The sequence below is a fragment of the Trichosurus vulpecula genome, chromosome 1 (genome assembly GCF_011100635.1).
Source record: "Trichosurus vulpecula isolate mTriVul1 chromosome 1, mTriVul1.pri, whole genome shotgun sequence".
Classification (NCBI taxonomy): domain Eukaryota; kingdom Metazoa; phylum Chordata; class Mammalia; order Diprotodontia; family Phalangeridae; genus Trichosurus; species Trichosurus vulpecula.
Window position 1 is genome coordinate 160,702,477 of NC_050573.1, and position 25,550 is coordinate 160,728,026.

Below are 25,550 nucleotides of genomic sequence, written 5' to 3' on the forward strand. Positions count from 1 at the left end.
AAGTGATTAAAGGAGAAAATAGACAGCAAACATAAACTACTGGGGAAACCTCAATTTACCACTCTTGGCACTAGATAAAGATCATCATAAAATAAGTAAGAATGAAGTCAAGAATATGAGTAGAATTTTAGAAAAGTTAGATATGATAGGACTGGAGAAAATCTAATGGAAATTAGTATATCATTTTCTTAGATTTACAGAACAACTTCATGAAAACTGACCAGGTATTAGGGCATAAAAATCTCAGAAACAAATGCATAAAAGCTGAAATATTGTATGCACCTTTTCCAGGCCATAATGCAATAAAAATTACATTTAACAAAGGGCCTTGGAAGCATAGATTAAAAATTGGAAACAAAATAATCTAATCCTAAAGAATGACTGCAGCAAAGAGCAAGGTCACAGAACATAGAAACAATCAAAACAATCAATATCTTCAGTAAAAACAATTCCAACAATGAAACTACATACCAAAATTTGTGGCATGCAGCCAAAGCAGTACTTTAAGGAAAATCCAGATCTCTAAATACTTAAATGAATAAAAAAAAAGAAAAAAAGAGCAGATAAATGAATTGGGCATGCATTTTAAAAGACTAGGCAAAAAAGAACATGTTTAAATCCCCAATTAAACATGAAAACAGAAATCCTAAAAATCAAAGGAGAGATAAGTAAAATTAAAAGTTAAAAAATATCATTGAACTAATAAATAAAACTAGGAGCTTATTTTATGTAAAAAGAAAAAAATAAAGTAGACAAACTATTGGCCAATTTCATTAAAAAATATGAAAAGCAAAGTACTGGTATCAAAAATGCAAAGGATAAATGCACCACCAATGAAAAGGATATTAAAACAATTATTTCAAACTATTTGCTCAATTTTTTTCAAATAAAAATGACAATCTAAATAAAATGAAAGGATATATACAAAAATATGAATTGTTCAATTTAACAGAAGAGGAAATAGAATAGACTCATGAAGAAAAATACTATCCACTTCCAGAAAGAATACTGATGAAGTCTGACTGCAGATTGAAGCATAATTTTTTCACTTTACTTTTCTTGCTTTTCTTTTTGCAACATGACTAATACAGAAATATATTTCACATGATTTTCTATGTATAATTGATAGAACATTGCTTGCCTGCTCAATAGCGGTGAAGCAGCAGATGGGGAAAAAAGAAATTGAAACTCAATTTAAAAAAATGAATGTTAAAAATAAATAAATAAGGAATTTGTCAACATGTTATAAAAATAGCTGATGACCACAAACTCCAAAGTCTTCTTTTTTGGTGGAGGACAGCCTCTAGACCAGCTAATGAGCAGGTTTTTGTTGTTCAGTTGACTCAGTCATGTTTGACTCTTTGTGACCCTATTTGGGGTTTTCTTGGCAAAGATACTGGTGGTTTATCATTTCCTTCTGGCATTCATTTTATAGATGAGGAAACTTAGGCAAACAGGGTTAAATGACTTGCTTAGGGTCACACAGCTAGTAAGTGTCTGAGGCTGGATTTGAACTCAGGTCTTCTTGACTCCAGGCCTGGAGCTCTATCCACTGCACCATTTAGCTGACTTAGCAATTACAATTAAACACTCATAAAGAATTTTTCCCTTAAAGACAGAGTGAGGCCTCTGACTGAGATATCAAGTGTAGTGATCAGGAAATTAAGTTCCAATGGTATTTGCAACTAAGAGTGACCCTGTTTGGTATCCCAAGAGCTGGGTACTTAAGACAAAGACTTACCTTTTGGATGTGAAAGTCTTATCTCTCCAAAGATCTGAAAGAATCAGACTGGGTGCTACTTGTGAGGGGATTGGAGGGAGCGGGATGGTTTCTGTTTGATTTTTTCATCTTAGAAATAGCTCTCCCCCACATAGACACATATGATGAATGAGTTTGATAGTTTCTACCTTTTCCCCAAAAGAAGGAAGCTTTGGGGTTTTCTACTGAAAGGATATGTCAGTGGAAAAGGTTCCATAACAGGAATCTAGTTGAAGTGAGAAGCTAGAAGCAGAAAGAAGCCCTGTAATTATTTCTCCAGTCCAGCTGTACCTAGCAGGAGCTAGTGGTGACCAAGAGACCAGCAGAGTAAGACTCAACAGCAACTTCTTAAGCCTAGCAGAGAGGAGTGCCTGGCAAAGACTATGTGTCCAGTAGAAACCCTTTATTCAATGGAGACCAGCAGGAAACCGGCCTGGTGTAGGAGTATAATCACATCAATAGGAGACTTTGGAAGCTGCTAACAACAGAGGTATGAGTTGACCTTTCAACCACGTGCCATTTAAGTGGCGTAGCGGGTAGAGACTTGACCTCAGGATACTGAAGAACTGGGTTCAAGACTTACCTCTTACTCCTACTGGCTGTGGAACTCTGAGCAAGTCAACAAACTGCTTAGTACTCCAGACAATTCAGCAAAATGCCAAATTGTATGAGTTGCCAGCTTACACTGTTGTAATGACAAGCAAAGTGGGACTTTTTGTTGTCTTTTGTTTTGGAGTGCTTCCCTTCTAGATACGTAAGTCGTTCCCTCTTTAACTCATTCCCTATGAGATTAAGGTTCTTGCACAACCTGTTCTTCCTCCTGCTAGTTTCCTCTGTATCAATTTTTCCTTTTATGCTTCAATTATGAGATAATAACTCCTTTTTATCTCTCCCTAGAGTTTTATTTTTCAGAATCACCCTATCATATGCAGGCTCAGTCCAAGGCTTTCTTTCAAACTATCCATTTAGTGATGAGAGTCATGAGGGTACTGATAATATTTTCACACATAAGAACTAAACAGTTTGGCCTTACTGTGTGCCTTATAATTGGTCTTTAATGCTTACCTTATATTTCTCCTGGATGTCATATGTCAAATTTTCCATAATTTCTGCTGGGTTTTTTCACAAATACCTGAAAGTCTTTAAGTTTGTTAAATGTCTATTTTCATTTTCATTCAGGATTATTAACTTTGCTGGGTAAGTTGTTGAAGTGTAAAATGGATTATTCTGATCATTTTAAATTAAAATTTTCTTGTATAATAAAACCTATGTAGACAAGAATAGAAGGAAGGCAGAAACTTGGCAAAAAACCCCTTTCACACACAATCTCTCAGATAGGATGCACTTGGGTTGGAATATTGCTGTGGTATAGAAAATGATGGCCTGATTGATGTAGAAAAATATGGAAAGACCTGGATTATGAAGGAAGATGCTTCAGAGAAACAGATGATAAGTGGAAATAAGCAAAATACAGTCTTACATATATGGCTATGAGTGTATATGTGTATATTATAGATATCTATGTATATGTATGTATATATACATGTATGCATATACATATATGCATATATATATATATCCATGTTAATTGTAGCTTTCTTTGTGGGGAAGAGAAGGGAAAATAAAGTATAAGTGCACAGCAGAGAACAAAAGAAAAGCTAGAAGGAAGAATAGCTGGGCAGACTTGAAAACAATGTGTGGTATTTATTAAATAGATTTTCTTGAAATGGAAATTTATTATTTTCTATTGAATCCTCTCTCATGTTCTGCTGTGTACATGGCAATGTCTTTTTTCTTTTCTTTTTTGTATTTAAATTTAAAATGCATTTTTGAAAAATTACAAAAAAGAGAACAGCAAAATACAAACATAAAAAAGAAAGAAAGAAAAGATATAGAAGAGGTAGGTCTTCTGACTCTTCTTGATGCACAGGTGGTCAGATCCAAATGCATGTCCATATTCTTTCTTCTTTCCCTGATGCTTCCTCTTTAGGAATTAATAGGGGAGATGAACTCACAGGACCAAGATGGAAACAAAAAAGTTCAGCTCTACACCAACTTTAAACAATCTACTTATGAATTAAACTAATCCCTTAGGTAAGAAGTAAATATGATCCAAATTTCCTAAGAGAGGAATGTGAAAGGCAAAAGTGAAAGAGAAAGAACTACTCTAAAAGGCACTGAAGAAAGAAAAGATCCTCATCAGGAAAGGCTCTGAGGGACTAATTTTAGCAGAAAGTCTTCAGATATAGGGTTAGAACAAACAAAGAACACCTCGATGAGCAATGTCATGCCAATCCAACAACTGAAGGTTAGCTTTACTCAACTAAAATGATATTAACATTATATTCAAAAATTTTTGAAGACTTGTATTAACTGATAAAGAATGGAATGAGCAGAACCAGAAAACAATTTATATCATAACCACAACACTCTAAAGACAAATAACTCTGAACACTGTAAGAACTCTCATCACTACAATGGTCCATCCATGATTCCAGAGGAATAATGATAAAACATACTTTCTACCTTCTGGTAGAGAGGTGAAATATTTGAAGTGCTCAATGAATAACGAGACACCTACACATATACATATGCATGTTTATACATACACAAGTTCATATATGTGTGTATATATGTAAATATTTATATTTGTGAAATCAAAAAGGGGATTTGTTTTATTTGACTATGCCAATTAATTAAAAGGAATTTAGTTTTCTTTTTTTTTCCTTTTTCCCCCATTGGGATGGAGTGGAAAGGAGAGAAAATAGATTTTTTTTTAAAAATTTGTTAAAAATATTTTTTAAAAGGAGTTGGAGGGAGCTACAGAAATGGATTATCACATGTATTTTCAGATGTGGACATTGTTTTATTAGCCTTGCTTATTGCTTTCCTTTGTTACAAGAGACCTCTCACAGAGTAGGGGTCATTTATAAATGTTTGTAATATAAATAAAAATAGATGAAAACTTTCTAAAGAAATGAATAAGGGAGGCAATCGATTGATGGAGGCTAGGCTGCACTGCATTTTCTCTCTGTCTCTTATCTTTCCTCTATCTTTGTTTCTACCTGACTTTCACTGTCTCTGGCTGTATTTGTGTTTCTGTGTGTGTGTGTGTGTGTGTGTGTGTGTGTGTGTGTGTGTGTGTGTGTGTATGTCTCCCTTCCCTTTCCTTCCCCTTTACCTCTCATGTGGCTTAGAGTTTCTAGCTGTGCTGATGGGATTTCAGTAACACAATCAAATGCTATCTTCCTTATATGAACATAAATGTATACATGAGCCAAAATATCTGTGTTTGTTTCTCTGTGTCTATGTCTATCTCTCTCTGTCTTTGTGTCTATGTATGTGTCTGTGTTTATGTCTCTTTTCCCCTTCCTTTCCTGTTACCTGATATGTGACACAGAATTTCTAGGTTTAGTAATGGCATTTTGATAATACAATCTAATGCCATCTTTTTTGAGTGAACCTAAATGCATATATGAATCTTTAGAGTTGGTGTTAAAGGATAGATTCTCCACTTATAGATGCTTTTTTGATTAGATTTATTTTTATTAGACTTTTGTATTGAGTTTAAAAAATCTTGAATTCTAAAAGCATTTTAGTTTTGTGACTTAGGTAGTTTTTATCTCTCAGGGAAATTCTTGTGTACTTTATGGGTATAGAAGACATCAGAATTGTAATAAGTATATTCAGTCCATTAGCAGCATCTCATTGTTGAAGTTCACAAGATACTGAGGAAACTGACTAGCAAAGGGAATTGGGGAGCTCCAAAAGCCTGAATCCTCTCAGCATTCTAAACATTTTAAAAACCTTCATCTTCTTTGCCATTCAAATGAATAACAATTCACTCTGCTAAAGTTATCTATGATCCCTTTATAATTCAGATTCTATCAGATCAATCCTAGGAACAATTGAGAAATTGAAGGTAGCTACTTTTCTCTTTTATTTTGACTTTTGAAAAATTTATCCCTGCCACAGGCTGTGTGGGATAGTGCTATGATATTTGCTGATTCTGCCTCTTTTGCAGCCAGCTGAAATTCCAAATCAGTCTGACTGTAATATTATCAAAGAATTACATTTCTTACTGGTATATATTTTAGCTCAGTGTGATTTGGCATTTCAAAACCTCGCTCAGAAGAGAGTCCTTTCATCGTCATTCCAATGGAGGGTTAGCAATGAGATGCCAGGACCAAATGTCAGTTAGGTGTCCCTGCATGTCTTTGTGTAGACTATGATCTCATTTTATACAATATCCTAATATCTTTGTTTTCTAGTTGTTCAGCAGTGAATCCTGTGGAGAACTGGAAAGCAGCATTACTTCCTGTAGCTAACCATCTGTGGTCCCAGGCCTTTCCTAGTTGCAATGAAATGCAATCCCTGCATTACTTACCACATTGAGAGAATTTTGTTACATCTTTAATTTGTAATTTGTTCAATGTGCAGGTGTTGATGCCCACAAATATTGCTTGCAAAAGGTACAGTAGGAAGATGAAACGTAAGCATATGAGACAACACTGCTTTAATGGAGTAATGTGATCATGAACTTCATATCAGATCTCCAGTGTTATTACTGAAATAATAGAAAGCATTCAAATATGCATGGCAAATATTAGCATCCATAACATCTATGGGAGGAATATCACCTGAATTATTTTAATGGTTTTGTAATTTAGGAAATATGGACCCAGAGACTTTAAGTGACCACCTTATGCTTTGTAATGCCAAAGGATAGATTGGGGATAGTAACCAAAGAGGTCATCCCAGTCCTAGAAAAACAAAGATAAGTGCATTTGAACAACGCGAGCTTGCCAGGCAGTTACATTTTAGGTACACCAGATCATATGCCTGCCCTTTCCATGCCAACAATGACTTCACATCAAAGGCTGTTTTTGTTTTTTTTTCAAAATTGGAAGCATGTGGCAAATTCTGGGAAGCCCTGTTTTTATTATTATTATTATTATTATTATTTTATGATACCATCTCATATATTTATCTTTTCTTGTCAAGTTACTTTTTAACATCCCTCACTATAAGACTCCTCATGTAATATCATGGTTGTAAAGATGGGAGTCAGACATATTCCTATTAGTTTACTATCTATAAACATAAGCTGAGTATCATACGGAATTGAAAGAAGAGAAAAACCTATTGAGTCCTTTGATATTTCTTTTTGTAAATGACTTTGGATGATGCTAAATATTATCACTAAGAAATTCATAGACATATATGTTTAGATTTGTCTGGATAGAAGAGGTTATCAAGTCCAACCCTCTCATATATTAATTAAGAAAATGAGGCCCGGAGAGGTTATATGACATTCCTAGAGTTATGATGCTGTGAGTTTTTGAAGAAGGATTTGAAACCAGGCATTCATGACATTAAGTTCAGTGCTCTACCCAGTATGCTCACTACTCTTCAAATAAATCCAGTCTAATACAACTAGCATTTATTAAGCACCTGCTGTGCCCTAGATTCTAGAGATCAAAAGAGAATGAAACAAAACAAAATTTCTACTATGAAGGATTTTATAGCCTATTATTAAAGTGGAAGTAAAGAGACAAGCCATTCAAAGCATGGGGACAGCTTGTACCACAGCACCAAAGATGGAGATTGAATGCTAAATTTGGGAAATAGCAAGTAGAGAGGTTTGTATCGTCCATAAAAATGGAACTAATTTTCATTGCAAAACTGACCCAAATCTAGTAAGTGCCTTCTTTGAATGCAAGTGTATAAGATAATTACAGAGTAATGACAATGCAATAATAGTCTTGCAAAATTACATTCATAAAGCATTTTATGATTACTAAGCACTTCAAATGAACTTTGTCATTTCATCTTCAGAATAATCATATGAGGTACATAGGGAAAATGTTACCATTGCTGTTTTAGAAATTAAGAAACTAAGACTCAGGTCATTTAAATGACATCTACAGACTTGGAAAGAATTAAAACTAGAAGTAAGGAGACAAATTGGGAGGGTACTACAGTAGTCTAGGTGAGAGATGATGAGGGACTGATTGTGGCAACACTAATGTTTGCATAGTAGGACTAGAGACTGTTCTGAGAGAGAAAAAAGGAGCTTTGGCGGGGAAATGATAATAAGAATTATAGATACTGCTAAAAGATAAAAAGAAGGTAAACTCCAGAGAGAGGGGGAGCTTACTACAAAATATGCTACATTACAAAAACCCAAAGAACCCTCGCATTTTCGTTGCCGTGGAGTATCCTCCCGTAATCTCCTTTACAAATGGGCTCTGTGGCCTAGCGCCCCCTTCCCCCGAGCCAGGTCACCCGTGATCGTCCGCCACAGCCCACTGCCTGACAGGGGCTGCTCGGGAGCCGCCACTAAGGTTTACATCATCATAAGAAGAACAAGCAACATGGCAGCAATCCCGTCCAGCGGTTCACTTGTAGCAACCCATGACTACTACCGAAGGCGTCTGGGTTCCACTTCCAGCAACAGCTCCTGTGGAAGTGCTGAGTACTCTGGGGAAGTGATCCCCCACCATCCTGGTCTTCCCAAATCAGACCCAGGCCACTGGTGGGCAAGCTTCTTCTTCGGGAAGTCGAGTCATCCGTTCATGACAACTGTATTGGAATCCCCAGAGCACTCAGGAACTTTCCAGGTTGCTCATGGCACGATCACCTGTGACCTGGCTCAGGAGGCCATGAGGAAGCGGCATGTCAGCAAGCCCAGCAAGACCAACACTGGGCCTTCTGCATGAGCAGCAGCACCCTCCTTGCTGCTCCCTCGCTTCTGAAGTGTGCTGGGCATCAGAGCCCATTTCCCCCTCCCCCCCCTTCCCTCTCTCACCTATTCCCTTAGAATAGATAGGCTGCTTAAGTGTAGAAGTAGTTGTGTTGTGTGTGTGGTTTTTTTTTTTAAAAAGGAAAACAAAAGCAAAACACCAAAAAACAAGCAAAAGAAGCCACACTGTTATTATTTGTTTTTTTTTACTATCTGAATCACCTATGTGCTTTTCAGCAACCTCAGTAACTTGTTCACTTTGTACTCAACAGAAACTAATAAACTTTGAGCAGCCTTTTAAAAACAAAAAAAAAATATGCTACATTAAAGTTAAGTCTGGTTGGTAAAGACAGTTAGTGCCACATTGATTTTGGGGCTTACTAAACAGGGGTCTTTAGGAGGAAGAGTTGAGATGGAGCTAGATGGGACAATTCATAAACACATTATAGGAAAGAATTTAGGAAAAACTATAATTTTTTTCTTCTTCTCCTGGGATTTTCACTTGAACTTTTCCTTCTGCCTCTCTTGCTACTCTTTATATGGTCTAGTTAACACAGTAGGACATGCCAGTTGTGCCTAAAGCCAATTTAGGAGTGATTAATAATGTTTTGAACTTACTATCCTAATCTTTCTCAAATCATCTAATTCAAGACATCCATTTGTTTGAGAATTGCAATTTAAGCTAGAATGAGGATATTAAAGATCAACTTAAAAGAAGCATCTCAGCCACTTAATAAAAGACAAGAAAGCACTGGATGACTTTTCAGGTAAGGATGTTGCAGAAAGATGTCTATTCCAAAGGACTAGCATTATCTGGAATCAAAGAAAGAAACCAGTCATAAAGGAAGGGATCACTTTGACTTATTTGTGCAACCTGGATTAGAAGCATTCTACAACTTTAGCAAAATTATTTGTCATATTTCTAAATGTTAAAGATTGGGTCATAATAAAGGGAGAGATATAGCAAAAGCAAAAGTTACTATCCAGACAGCTGTCTGTAATGGCAAGTAAAGCGGAACTTTTTGTTTTTTGTTTTGGAGCGCTTCTCAGTACTAAGGCAATCAAGTGCCTTCGAGTATTGCGTTTTATTGAATCAAACAAGTAAAGTGGGACTTTTTGTTGTCTTTTGGTTTGGAGTGATTCTCAGCAGTAAGGCAATCAAGTGCCTTTGACTCTTGCCTTTGTTGCAATCAAGAGGCTTTGATTGAATCGGGAGTCTGTGATGACCTGCTTAAGTCATGGGAAAGCCTAGGCCACATGGGTTTGAGTCCCATGGTTGTGATGTCCTCTGACCCTGAAGATGTGTATATATACGCTGAGGTTAGCATTTCACTTGGGGCTCACTCACTGGAAGAGTGTCACGTGACTCGACCAGACAAGACTCTGGGTAGCCCTGAAGGAGCTCCCCAGCTTTGAAAAAACCCAGATGTTGGTGCTTCTCTCTCTGGCAACTATGTATGTAATGTCTTGGTCAGACAGCTAGAAGCCTGTCTGCTAATTTGCATTATTTTGCTCTGTTTATATAATTTCTGCTTGTAATTTCTGTTTGTGTTTTCTCTGAAGTTCAGAGAGCTGGTTTTTCCTCTGAACTATGTGAATGACATATGTATATTTAACTAAAGTGAGATCATAAACCCCTTAAAGTTGCTTTCCTTAGAAAAGCAGATCAAAGAACCTGTGCTAGTAGCCCTTCTGTGTGCTGCTGTTATTGGCCTTACACAGCCACAGTAGTGGCAAATAGCATTGTTGTTACACTGTCTTAAGATAGAAATCAACTTTTAAGATAATTATAAAATTCAAGGACTTTATTAGGCATCATTACTCCCTTCCCTACCTACCTACTTCACACCATTATGTTTCAATTCATGTTCCATTTCTGTGAAGTGTAATCTTAGCCAATACTTTTAGTTCCTTCTTTCAACTCTTCACCCCAAAATCCAATATTTTATTTCATACCATATGACAATGTACTTTATAAGCATCCTGGATGCCCATATACTTTGTTTCTTCAACAGTATCTTGCATTTTTATGACATTTTAGAACCTTAGATGGTACCCAGCAAGGTTCTAGAAGCACAGAAGAAAATAAATCATTACTCCTGAAAATAATTAGATAGTTCATTTTGCATATTCACAAACGTGCAAAGTAATAACTCTTAAAAATTAATGGGCTCCTCAGTTACACAAATAAACAATAACTCATCTGCAATGGCATGTTTTAAGTGAATCTATAAATGTAAAAATGAACTCGGCAGTGAAGGATCAATGCTAATTAAGTAAAAAATAGTTCATTCTTCATTTACTTTGTGTTTTGTGTTGTTTGAAAAGTTTAAATTGTAGCAAACCTGATTATTAAATTATAGAAGACTAAATCTGGAAGGCTCAATAGAATTCCTCTTGTCCTAACGAGGAAGCAGAGTCTCAGAAAAGTTAGGCGACTTGTTCAAGATGCTTTAGTCTATTGCTGGAAGGGCCAGGACTAGAAACCACTACTCTTGACTCCTATATAATGACATGACTACTCTAGAAGACTATATAAGGCCAGACAAGATAGGAATAGGGATTAAAACAGGATTAGTAATAGTATATGGGTCTCCTATGTGAGGAAGCTCCATCTACCAATAAAGGTTGGCACTTTGTCTGAAACTTATAGTATTAGGTCCTTCCTATACAAGTGAGACCTTGTCTAGGGTCACACAGCTAGTACATATCAGATATCACCACCACCACCACCACCAACAACAACAACAACTAAAAACGTCACATCTTTGAAATCACTAATGGAAAACTTTGCATAAGAAAATGGTGTTAAAATCTCTTGAAAAATATTATTTCCAGGCAGGGAGTTGGGAAAGAGACATAGTAAGACTGAGAGATGATAGGCTGACAGCTTGTGCAATCTATTGGTACCCATGTGACGTCAAGAGCTTTAGAGGAAGTTTCCTAGAATGTTGTGTGGATTCTGTAGAGAGGATTGCAGCAAAAAATGGACAAGAGTTACAAAGGGTGATGGGAACAATCTACCAGAGATCCCCACTATCAATGTAACATGGATTAGGCTAGTTTTCACCTGAAAGGTAACAACACTTTCCTTGAGACTTGATTACCCCAGAGAGCTAGGGCTTAAGCTGCACCTTCCTTGAAGAAGCTCTCTGGTAGCTTCTGCCCATGTTTATTTGATTTCCTGGTTACTCTAGGATACAAAAAGGCAAAACCACATGGAGTCAGAGACAAAATGCCACAAGTTGCCACACCTGGCTCTGCTCACTAGAGTATATGGAGATGAGGGAAGCCACATCTACCTAAGCTAAATGTTAAACTATCTTTGTTGCTACAGCTCAGTAAACCTCCCTCTTAACTATTGAATGACCTAAAAGTGGCTCATTTTAATATAAATTTAAATCTGAACTAAGGGAATATAAGCCTGTCAGGCTCCTCCCTAGAAATGGGTCGCAACTTCATATATTTTGTATTTACTTATATCCATATATCTTGTCCCTTCTGAATGCTTGCAAGCTTATTGAAGGCAGAGATTATTTCATTTTTGTTTGTGCCTTCTTGCCAAGCCAGAAATTGGCCCATAGTAGGTACATAATAAATGCTTGTTGATAGATCACCAATCCATATAATGGTCAAAATATAAAGGCACTGAAATATTTTTGTATACTTTCCAATACAAAAGAATAGTATTATGGGCCACTAACTGGATATTTAAGTTGACTGCTATTATGAAAAGACAGGAATGATGCAAAGTATTTTTCCTTTTATTTTCAATGTTTCCTTGCATTATCATTTAGTTCTAATGATTCTCCCTTGCTCATAGTTTCACAGGATTCAGAATAGGAAGAGAGCTTGAAGACTGCCAAGTCCAACTCTCTTTTCTGACATATAAGGAAAGTGAATACTGTAGAATTTGAATGGCAAAGAAACATTCATAGTCATATGGGCACTAATTTAACAGCACAACCATATTAACCTGCCCTGTGAGTGATTTGAAGTCCAGTGATTGTTCCACTATAGTCTAATGTTAATTATATTTTGCTGAAGTTAATATTAAAAATAATTTATATTCTTTCACACATTTGCTGGCCAGTGGAAGCCTATATGCCAAGGTTACAAAAGAATAAATAGGGACAAATCAAAATATAGAGCCTCTTTTAAGTGGCATAAATAACTAGAAACTAGCTATATTGAAAAAAAAAATTTGAGGGAACTTCCCAAATTTGAGTCCTCTTCCATCGGTCTTATCTTGAGATCTGTGCTAACATATCATCAATTGCCTAGCAAGTTGCTGCCCTCCCTAGAGACCATGCCTTCGCGCACTGATCTCCAGATTGGTGACTGCCTCTCCTGGATCACCATTTCATGAAAGCTCCAAGAAAGCTTCACTTCACTAACTCTTCTCCCACCTCCTCCACAACCCTTTTGTCAAACCTTAACCGAGTACCCATACTCTTCCTTCTCTGCCAACACTCTTCTGTTCTATAACTATCAACTAAAATTGAATCAGCTGTCTTTATTCCAAGATGGGCTGTGCCAATCTACTCCCCTGTGGTCCATTCACCATGCCTGACACTTTCTAGATTCTCATTGGCCATCATCCTTTGATGTGTCACCTTCTCCAGTTAAAATACAATCTCCTTGGGGGACAGGGCCTGTCTTTGCCTTTGGATTTTTATCCCCAGCTTAGCACAGGACGTGGTCAATAGTACCACTTAATATGTGTGTTTTCATTCATTCATTCATTTAAATGTGATCAGCAGTTTTCCTATTGCCAGGTGATGGAACACATTGTCAGGAAGACAGAATGATTAGGTTTATAATAATAATCTTACTGATGTTTTATCTAGTCTGCTGTTCATTTAACTTTTTTGTGAAATAACATCCTGGGCAAATGATGTGTTGTAACTAGTAGGTCAAAAACTGGGGAGGATCAGGAGAACTGGAACTTGGCCTTGACTTGCTGCTAAATATCTCTGTGATGCTAGCCTCTTCATGCTTCTGTTTCTCTGTGATGAGTATAACACTTGCCTTTCAGCCAGGTGGGAAACACAAAGGTCATAGCCCATATGTGATTGATGTAGCCTCTTTTGAGAAGTGATTGTGGATAAATCCAAGTTGGTACTGACTGATATTCCAGCCTGTGCCCAGGGGACTGAGATCATATCAGCAAAAGGAGAGAAGTACTAGGACGGTAGATTGAGGGTAGATGGAGGTATTCTGAAACTATTTCTGTGGGAGCAGATCATCCTTGATTTTAGCAAATTTACTTCTTCATTCCACTGGGTGTAAAGATCCTTCTTTTTGTTCCTACATATCCCACCTAGACCTGGTTTTATGAAGAGAAGGAATAACTACTGCTATTCCCTGAAGAGCTTAAGGCAAAGAACCATCTGCCAAGATATCTCCCCAATTTGCCTGCTGTGGCTACCAAAATGCCCGAATGCTCCAGCTGTTTCCTAGGTAAAATATGATATAAGTACCTGACACCATGCCATACACATAAAAGACAATTAAAAATCTTTACTGCATTGACATGATGACTTTAGAAAGTACCAGATGGCTGAAGTTGAAGAGATGCCCTGTACTTTAGAACAAAAATCTGGAATTGAATCGATCTAGATTTTCCCTCAGGAACAACAAATTTAGGAAAGAAAATCCCAAACAGATACCTAAACAGAGATAGATCTTTCATTTAGATGATCATTTAAAAAAAAAAGGTTACTTCCTGGCACCGAAGGGTACAATATTCTACAAAGAGACAATATTTTAAAATAGGAAGAAAATGGGTGAAATTTTGGTCTTCTTTTTGACATGCTCTTTCTTTTGCTGTCTTTCTTATGCTCTACAACCAGCAACATTAGCAAAATAAACACTTGAAGAATTTTAATTGTTAAACTAGATTAGCTGGAGCCCAGGAAATGAATCAATAGTAAAGGGCTTGCTAACAATACTTACAGATTTTTATGGGAATACTAAAAATGATTCCACTTTGGTTCAAACAAACAAAAAAGAAAGTCTTTAACACTTAGGTTTAGAGGGTCACAAAACATTTTTAAGAGCAGAGGTTTCATTCAGATGCTTTTTTTTCCACTTGGAAACACATAACCCTGCCACTACTTTCCTTTTCCTGATGGTATTGGGAGTCAAGCAGAAAACAGACCTTCCCTGAAGTAAGCAAAGAATATTCCAAATAGACTAAGAGGTCTTTAGGCAGATTTGGAACAACCTGGATGAATTTAAAGCTACTTTATTCAGTCTGTTTCCAGAAATTTCATTAAAAGTCATATCCAATGGCATGCTAAATGAATTTGTAGACTGGAGAGCCAAGTTGTTACGCTCAGAATTTTCATGTGGTTAGTTTCAATTATCTAATTAGATTGTAATACTCTTGAGGCCAAGGTTCATATTTTAGACTACTTTTGTATTTCCTAGTAAAATCCTAGATGTAGAGTTCAAGTGATCAATGACTTTATTCCCTTAGTTTGGCATTTCACATAAGTGACTGGGAAAAAGCTTAAATCTAGCAAGATCTCATCTCCAGTGTCCTTTTCGGTTTCCATTGTGAAATGGAACTGAGAACCAGCAGAGTGTAAGCTACTTGAGGGGAGGAACCGCTTATACTTTTGTTATTGTATTCAAAGCACTTTACTATGTGGAAATACCTTCCACATAGTAAGTGACCAATTAAATATATGTGTGTATATACACATATACATATACACATATATGAATATATATCTGATACACATGTATGTATACACATATACATGTGCACATACATGCATATACACATATATACGTGTATACATGTACACACTTATACATATACTTATGTATATGTATGTGTATATATAGCATTGTAATGGAATTAAACATTCTTAGCAGGGGAAGCAGTCTCTTAGCTTATTCCCCCTTCCAGATTCAAGGCATATAGCAGACTAAAAGAGATGATCACAGTTTAGCTAGTTTAATTTTTCAAGCTTTAAAAGTAATGTACCCTTTCTAGCTTTAGGGGTGGTGCTAGTAGTGGTAGAGGAAAAGTTGAAAAGGGAAGTAGAAATGTTTTGGCCACTATTATTGGGGTGGTTTTCTTATTATGGCAAAAGGGATGATCTTTGATTTTCAAAGACTATTCAAAGACTATTATAGCAAAGTACAATTCCTACAAGTTGGAAAGGATGAAAATGGCCCAATCAAAGCAATTCTACTTTATTATGTGGCTAGCAAACTAAAACCAGTTATAGAATGTCCACGCATGTTTCCAAGTCTCTCTAAGGCAATTCTCAGTCATCATGACTATCCCAGAAATAGAAACCAGGTTCACCAGGATCTTATTATGGAAAGACTACTCTGCATATGTGCCAGACCTCCATTACTCTTATATTAATAACCACCTTATTAACTTTATGTTTAATTTATTAATATTTATTCTGTAAAACTTTAATTTTTTTAAAAATTTTGTTGAAATGTTAGCTCTTTGAAAGTAATTGTATGGTACATTGTCTCTTTAAGATCTTCGCATGAAAAGAGCAGAAAAGGTTTTTATTGTTTTTTATGGGTACGTGTAAAGGAAGAAATTCATATTAATTGTCAAAGGACATAAGACAGGGGTAGGGAACGGGCAGCTTCCAGGCCACATGTGGCCCTCTAGGTCCTCAAGTGCAGCCCTTTGAATCCAAAATTCACAGAACAAAAACTTGGACTCAGCCAAAAGGTCACACCCGAGGACCTAGAAGGCCACATGTTGCCTCAAAGCAGAAGATTCTCCAACCCTGACATAAGATATTGCTGCTATTACAGATGAGCATTTTGATCTCTAATATGAGTGTAAAAAGAACTTTGTTTTAATAAAAGAACTGCTAAAATATGTAGTCAATCCTTAACATTCATTCATTTAACTTTCTTGATTTCAAACATTTTAATGATTTTATTAGTAACATAATTTTATTTTCACATAGGCAATCACACACATTTATAGCTAAGCATAGTAGAGGAAAAAAAATGAGATGCAAGATGCATGCTAGCTTGTGGAGCAGCTGCTCTCCTGCTAGGAACTTCACTGGTCTTGTTTATCCTACCATGATAGAGTAAATAACTCTCCAAGCATTTGTTGTATTTTTCATTGTTTGCTTTAAAAACTCAAGTTTTGTGTTGCAATTATGCTCCCAAAATACAGTGCAAATCCTTTGGGTGCTAAGCCCAAACCTGCAAGGTCAGTGAGGCTGCTTAGTGAGAAAATAAAAGTGCTAAATAAACACCATGCAGGAATGTCTGTAGCCCTTACCAGCCACAAGTTTGGTTTTAACTAATCAGCCATCTTTATATCAAAAACTAGAGAGAAAAAATGTTTTGCATGTTACCAATTTTATTTTTGTACTGCATTTTATGGGTTATTTCTTGGTTTTGTGTTAAGAAAACTGTATGTTATCAGAATTAATGTTTTCTTATAAAGAATTGCATCTACAAAAGTGTTTTTTTAGCAGTTTCTAGCAAACAATTACAGTTTCTAGTGATCTCAGCAGCCTAACCCCTTATTTCCCATACATTTTCAATGTATCAACATTTGTATTATTGATTTTTGTTCTGTTTTCTAGGAATCTTACCCCGTGAAGGTTGAGGCTTGACTGAACATGAAGAAATACAGTGTTAGGTGATATTTGGAGAGTTTTGGAGAAAAAAATTATCTATAGTTTAGATTTGAATATTTGAATTTCTTTGTCAACAAAGTAGAGCAATGCCTTATTTGTATGAGAACACTTTTATATTATAAAGTAGTAGAGACAGATCTTTAATTTGCTAAAAACTATAGAAATGTGATTTTAAAGAACCACTATTGCAAGGCACCAAAGATATAGAAGACCTTTTTATAGACTTTTAGAACTAAGCTATGATGGGCAGTTCTATATTTACATATGCATAACTAATAAGAGAATAAAACTAAGAAAGGGAGAAATTACAAAAACATTTGAAGACTGAGGTATATGAGTTCCAAAGGACAATCAATCTGATGATAAATTTGGGGAGATGTGATTTAAAAGGTGAGTTATACAGTGACTTATTTAAGCTATTGAGGAGGACAAGAAAAGTATCATTCAAGACAGCAGTAGCAAAGGAAAAGGTACAAGAGGAGAAAGGTTGAAAGGATGGGGAGTGGAAGTGAAAATCTTCTCTGTTGGACTTGTGGCAGTTAGAAGCAGTCAACAGAGAGCCTTCAAATGGGTGATTCCTAATTGGTTGGAGAGAACCAGGAACTCTCAGGACAGCTATTCTCCTTTAGCACCACCTAGTGTTGGAGAAGCTGAGGCTTTCCATAAACATTTCTTGCTCTCTGCTGCCACATCTCACTTCAGCAGGGAATGAAGAAGAGGCTTTGCTACTGCTTTGCTAGCCTGCCCATGTCTCATTCTTCTCCAAGCTGCCCTCTGAATGTCATCCACTACGGGCCAGCTCTTTGTCCTAAAGCCTCACTCCAAGTCTGGAATCCATATATTGAAAGTACTCTGCATCCCTGAAGCTTTCACGTGATTAGATTGCTCTTCCCAGAATCTCCATTTGGGGAGGGTGCCGAGGCCAGCCATGACTCATTATTCTGCAGCCTACATGTAGGACTTCATCTATCATGCCCCTACACTAGGTACCTTTGTGATGCCTCCCCACTTTTCCACTTCCTTTTCTGTGTTATCTCCTCCCATCAGAATGTAAGCTCCTTGAGGGCAAGGGCTTACTACTTGCATCTGTATTCCCAGTAAATACTAGTCAACTGTCTAATTGGTATTCACAATGAAAGCTAACACTTTCTAAATGCCCTTTTAAAGCTGATGTTTTTTTGAAATAATTTATAAAGGCTGTCCCTGTACAGAAGAGGATGTTCCTAGCTAAAGAGTTGTAAGGATCAGCAGTCAATCTGTGAGCAGAGAAGTAGTTTAAATTGGTGCAGATTTTCCTGAATAAACCAATGACATTGAAACTTGCTTTCTTGTGTTGTGAGGTGCTCTAAGTGCATGAGTTTTCCTCTGTCAGGTGTTCCCTGGAAGATTCCTATTAAATGCGTACCCATTCTTTTAGCTATTGAATGCACTGATGGGAGAATGTGTTCTAGTTTATATAAGCACACTATAATATATCTTATTAACTAGGTATTTTCTTTAATGCATTAGGACCTGAAAATATTATTTTATTCATTCTTAAGTAAATGGCTATGTTTAAGATCCCAAAGTGTCATTTTTGTGAGTGCCTGGCTATGTAAATATCAAAAACTATATTGATCTATTTTGTTGTGAATGCTTAGGTATGTATATAGAAAAACTCACTGGATCAGGATATAAGAGTTAGAAAGCTGAGTAGAGGAAATATATTTCTCTTTAATGACATTACTTCCTAGTCTTTTAAGAGAGTTTGAATGTAACTGTGTAGTGGCAGTCTATCTATGGGGACTTTGACTTGCTCTTATGAGAACAAACCCAGAGAGAGAACGAGGAGTATTTCACAGGCCTAGGTGAGAGGTAGTCATTGGTGGTATAGACATTAAAGTCCCATTAGATAGGGCCCTACTATACCACATTTAGTCATGTTACATCATGGGGCCTTATTGAAGTAGAAAATCCATCAGATGAGATCATCACACTTTTGTATTACATTTTAGGGCATTGAAATGGACTGCCCTTTATTTGTCATTAGGGATTCCCCAACACATAGCTAAGTGCTAGTTAACTGGCTGACTGACTAAAGATAACTGAGGCATAGTAGATATTTAATAAATGTTTATAGATTGATTTCTTGGCTGACTAATTTCATTTCTTCTTTGACCAATAGACTATTATTCCTTGATAAAAAAAAATGTTTTTAAAAAGGTCCTGGTGCAAAAATTCCAATCGCAATTTCTGACCTCATTCTTTTGAATTCTATACTTTTATATCCTCTTTTCTTTCCTAATGTCTCTGCCTTCAATTCTCAGAGGAAAAAAAGGAAAGGAAAAACACCTGTACCACTAAGGTATTTCTCTTTGTGTAGTTTTTGTTTATGTTATTTGTTACAGAGGAACTTCATAATCCCTGCCTATGCATTCTAGATTTTTCTCTTTATCATTCAATCCCATAATAATCATTGGAAGTGACTAGGGGTCGTGTGACTTTACATTTCTTTGGATTTTTTCTGTCACATTCTTGATGCATACTATTGAAAAGCAGCATTCTTTACAATTAGTTATATCTGTATGGCATGTTTCAGTTGTTATTCTTCAAAAGAGAGTTCCAACCACCGCAATTTATTACTTCTTCCTCTGATCACTAATAAATGTCATTTGTCTGGTGGCACTGGTAGATTCTCATGAGCCCTTTTTGTCTCTTTCTTCAAGAGGGAGATCATTTTGCTTTTTGTCCAAACCTGGTTGTTAAATGATTCCACATCACTGGAATATTCTTTGTGATTTCAATACCTCATGTAATCATGATGCCCTAAAGCTAGTCTCAGTGAGTTTCCTGCAATTTCTTGTTATAAACTTTCATTGTTTTTGTTTTTAAAATATTTTAAATATATTTTAATATATTTACATATAATTTCCTTGTTAACCTCTGCATTTAGACCTGGGTTTCCTAAACTCCTTTTGATCCCTGTTTCCTTCCTTGTGATTAAACTGTCTGCTCGGTCTAATATATCAACTTTTTCACTGTTCGTATTCTCATGATATCTGGGTGTTTTGACCAGTAACTCTGTGTCGAGGTAAATCTTTAACTTTTTCCTTCTCATACTGTCAGGGTGTCTTTCTCTCCTTCATACCTATTAGATTCATGACTAGGTAGATGGGACCACAGCTAAATTTATTGCTCACTATGCAATAGCTTTCTCCATTATATATATATATATATATATATATATATAGTCTTTTATTAATACTTATAATTTTCTATGTCACTTTCTCTCCTGGTTAGCTTTAGAACAAAATTATCACAATAATGACTATGTGTAGGCTTTATATAGTAAGATTTTCTTTTTCTTCAAATCTTTTGCCCCATTCCTATCATGGTACATAATGCTACCAGGGTTAATGATTCTATCTTGTGGAGAAGCAAGAAAGAAAAATAAAGGTCTCTTCCTTGTAGACAAATAACTGTGTCAACTTTTATTTACTCTTGTGGACTGAACTCAGCTATAAAGCCCCTGTGTCTTTCTAGAATTCATAAATGGATACTGTAAGCTTGGCTCAAAACAATAGTTAGGTCAGGATTTGTTTAGGGAAGTCGGCAGACATATCAATGGAGAAAAAATCAAAGTGCAAATACAACCCTCATGTGTCAAGAACATTTTTACTTTGGGTACTAAAAGTGAGGATTCTTTCTGAAGAAATAATTACATAAAGCCTACGCTAGGTAATATCTAAAGAACATGGAAAAGGTAAAGGGACAACATCTCAGTTATTGGAGGAAAACATTTTCATAATTATAGTTAATGTTTGACAGATGTATTAAATACTTCTATCTCTATAACACAGCACTTGGAAACATAAAAATGTAAGTAAACTAGAAATAGTCCCTGCCCCTAAGTTATTTGCAATATGAAAGGAAGATATTCTCTGTGTAACAGAAAGAGAAAACCATTTACTTTCCCATTTTAAGCACTAAGCAGTTTTCTACATTTTCAGTGTTGGCACTTCATTCTTCTAAGCAGTTCAAAAACAGGAATGACTGAACATCAGGAGACAGTATCAGATCCTGACTGACATCCATGTATCTTTTGTCAGCAGTTAATCTTAACAGCATCTTAGCTTCATTAATTGCTTTATGGCTTACCTTAATAGCAGTACTGAGCAACTGACAACTCCTTGGGTATCTCAAAGAACTTACAGATTTCTATTTTTGGAGGGAGAACTAGTTAGAAACAATTTCATTTTCCCACATGGGGAAAGCAAGCTAATCAACACCATCAAATATGCAAAGAAACAGAAGACTATTAGCTTGATGAACTTGTCCAGCTACCCTTTATACTTTTCTAGGAGTAAGGTGTTTGCCCCATCAAAAGAGACTAATTCAATGCCACACAAATGGCACCAAAGTAGATAATTTCTTTTTAGAAATCCAATTTAATCCAGCTGTACTTGAACTTGCCTAATGATAGCCTTCCCAGGAAATGTCCTAACAGAAAGAAAGTTAGATACTTCCAAGATGTTAACATCGAGAGTTGATAGCAACAATTAACTCGAGCAAGGGCTGCCCTTTTTACATTTGAGAAAACTGAGGTTCACATATCATGTAGAGGAACTTTAATTGGCTCCGGTATTAGGAGATCCAATAACAACCCACAGTACCAAGGAAGGCAAGAAATACAAGATAAGCCAAGCAAATCTCCCCGTGAGGTGAGAAATAGACGCAATCTTGTCACAACTGTTTCTCTTCATTTTAAATATACAATGTCTCTAAATTAAACACATCTATTTTTAGTGGAATAGAACATCTGTATCTACTTATTTCAGGAGATGAAATGATCATGAGCATTTTTCTTGTAAGCTGAAGTGTTTCATAAAGATTCACTTAAACTTTTACCTTTTTATTTGGGATGTGTTGGCACAAATTAGTTCATTTTAGGATTCCCCATTATGTTTCCTCCAGCTTAGGGGGAGGGAGAGACAGACTAATGCATGAAGTGGGTTCAGAGAATCATAGATGATATATTTAGAGCTGGTTTCAATCTTAAAGGTCAACTCCCTCATTATACAGATGAAGAAACAGGCCAAGAGAGGTTACATAATGCATTCAAGGTTACATGGTTAGTAAATGTCAGAACAAGAATTTGAATCAGAGTCCTGTGACTCCAGGAGAGTTTCTGATCAGTATGATGATTTCCTTAATCAACTTGATGTTTCAGAGGCTGAGCCTTTGAAAGATCTGAGAGGCACTTCCCATGAGTGATGCTAGAATGTTCACTAGTACCTTGTTGAAGGGACATAAAACTCCTGATTTATTTCTAGTGATTAGCTTCAAGATGAATAGGGCAATTAGGTGGCTCAATAGATAGAGCACTAGGGCTGGAATCAGCAAGAACTGAATTCAAATCCATCCTCAGACATTTACTAGCTATGTGGTCCTGGTTAAGTCAACTTAACTTCTGTTAAGCTTAAACCACTGGAGAAGAAAATGACATACCACTCCAGTATCTTTGCCAAGAAAACCCCATGGACAGTATGGTTCATGCAGTCATGAAAAGTTGGATACAACTGAACAACAACCACCAAGATGAATGGTTGACTGAGGTTAAAGAAGGGGAGCCATGGCTCCCTGGGGCCTATAAAAGTGATCTCTGACAGGCCAGAATTGGCTTTCTTTTAGACATTCTAATTTTAATCCTCTAGTCAGAAGACAGCCATTATGAAGCAGAATGAGGTTGGTCATGGGAATGAGGGAAGACTCACTCACACATAGTTCTGTCTCAAGAGTAGTCACATTATCGCATTTATAGTTCCTCCCTCCAGGAAGCGGAAAGCTCTGCCTTGGAGCAGAGGCAAGTACTCTATTTGCTTAGAAGCTGCCTTAGAAGAGAAGCCCAAGAATGTGCTTGCTTAGTGCATGAGGTGGCAGCAACTAGGTCACTGACAGAGTTCCCACAGAAACACAAAAGTAGAAGTAAGGTACAAGAAGTAGGAGAAATGTACATGCCTACCTTCTTTGAGGAGTTGGTTCATCAAGGTAGTGTACTTGAATCCCAAACCCTCTTTATAGAGGGAGGGATTATCAATTTTCTAAGCAGTATAATGCTAGAATCTTGTTTTCTAGCTAGAAAATGGATGTGTCCAGCAGTGTGCTGGAGCTAGCTTGAACTGGGAGACGAGAGCTGATTGTTAAATCTTCAGTGTGAGCATTTATACCTTCAAAATTGGCAAATGCTCCAAACCAGGATGTAATTTATTATTTTCTTGATTGTCTACACTTAGCAAAAAGATGGAGAAAATATAAATAATGAAAATTAAACTTCAAAATGTATTGTAGGAATATTTCTCTTGGGGGCAGAGAGCTACTTGTTAACTATTTAGCAGAACACTCCTAGATACATCCCAGATAGTGTTAGCCTTAGGTGTTACCCCACTGACAATCTCAAGTTTGAGATTCCCGAGTTTGGAGCTTTGGGAATCAGATTTAGAGAAGAAAAAAGATATTTCTTTATACTCTTTCCTTGGAGAAAGAAGAGGATCTCCTTCATAGTTTCTAAGTGTCACGAGCTTCCGAAGCCTCGTGACTACGCTCGGGGTTCCCCCCAAGCCCCAGGCCTCTGCCTAAGCAAAGGGCCTGATCTCGCGGACAATGTACGGGGCGGGAGCCGAACAAGATGGTGAATGACTCCATTTATTATTTCAGCAAGCAGCACATTTATACCTTTAGTGAGGTAGGTACATTCTTTGGTTACATGGGTGAAAGACAGGTAAAGCTAATACACCTGGGTCCTAGGACCGCCCTGACTCCACCTACTCTCCTCCCCTTCTCTTCCCGCACTACCCAAAGCTCCCTGCGGGCAGGCAGTCCAGGCAAAGACCGGAAACTCCACGTGGTCAGGCAGCCGGAAGTTCCACATGCTCTGCCAGAGAGCCGGAAGTTCCACGTGGTCAGGCAGGTCCGACCTGGAATCTCTAGGGAGGCAACAAAGGCGGGACCCCTCCTCCTGGCTCCACCCACATCCCAAAGCCCTGAGTCTATCTCAGCAGGCCCCTTGGCCTGGAGGTCTGAGGAGAGCAGGGCTCAGCTCTAACTCGGCCCGTAACATCTAAGCACTCTCTCACTTGGTGAGTAAAGTTAGTGAGATTCAGGGGTCAGATATGAAGGGTAGTATGTTTGCTTAGTAGCCCCCAAATATGCTCACCTTCTGAGGTTAATCCGAACCTTGGACTGACACTATAACTCTGAGAAGAATTATGCAAGACTCTTTAAGTAATGGTTAGGATCTACTAGAATGTCAAATTATTTGTCTGGCAACCCCCAAGTTCAGAGTCTTCCCTAGGGAGCAAATGATCTCTTTGAGTACTTCTTGTACTTCTTTATTTTTATAGCCCCCTGTGAGTTCTCTTCTACTTCAGCATTATTCTGTATCATAAAATGGAAATGCTGGCCAACCCATAGGCATTGCTACTTCAAAAAGAACTCAGACCCTATTGTCCCCATTTGAGGAAACCTAGAAATAGGGAAAAATGCAAACTATGTTTAGAAGATTTTATAGAATAACTCCAGATCGGATCAATGAGTCGATGAGATAACATTACGTTTAGGAGTCAGCCTCTGAGATTAAACCTAGTCCATGTGGGCCCATAGTCTTTGAGGGACACTAAGTCACAGTTTATAAATATAAAGAAATCGAAAATCTAGTCTATATCAACGGAAAATTAAAGTAACTTCCTGACATGATGCTAAAATATTAAAATTGTGACTTGTAGATTTATAAACTCAAAGAGTTTACCTATTCACAACTATCCTGCTGACTAGACCAAATGCCTGCCTTTAGCTTTCTTCCATAGTAGAATATAAATTTAGAATATCTGAACTCCATCATTTGGGATTTATCAAATGCTCACTCTGTGCCTAGCACTGCATCTTTGGGCCATTACTAAACTTTTAATCATTGGTATGAATCCCTGCATACCCTTTGTGGTTATGGGAGCCCTTTTAAATCATGAAGAACTTGTTGGGGCCAAACAGAACATCATTTTCATTGTCCTAATGCCCATTTTGTTAGCCATAGGTAACCTGGTTTCAATCTAGATTATTCACCTAAATAACACATAAAGCCTTTTAAAGAATTACTCAAGCTGTCTCTATACAACGCTCAAATAATCACTAGCTAGCACATTAGTTTGTTCTGTGCCTTAACCCAGCATGAATTACTAAGGATCAGAATTTTCCTGAGCATTTTCACATCAGCTTATGGCATTTAAAGTACCTTAAAGGGGTCATAAAAACTAGTCAATATTTTGTAGACCTATACATTGCAATACATATGTGGAACAAATTCCTAAAAGTCATTAAGAAATAGGTATACATGTAACATAGGATGACTAGGTTGCTGAGTGTA

At 36.9% G+C, this 25,550-nt stretch overlaps 1 protein-coding gene across 1 annotated transcript; it reads left to right on the top strand.

Moving 5' to 3' along the window:
* Positions 1 to 7,943: 7,943 nt before the first annotated feature.
* Positions 7,944 to 8,532, top strand: LOC118830625 (pancreatic progenitor cell differentiation and proliferation factor-like). The gene has a single exon (XM_036737525.1). It carries the CDS (start codon positions 8,137 to 8,139, stop codon positions 8,479 to 8,481), a length of 345 nt encoding a protein of 114 aa, XP_036593420.1. The 5' UTR covers positions 7,944 to 8,136; the 3' UTR covers positions 8,482 to 8,532.
* Positions 8,533 to 25,550: the final 17,018 nt, after the last annotated feature.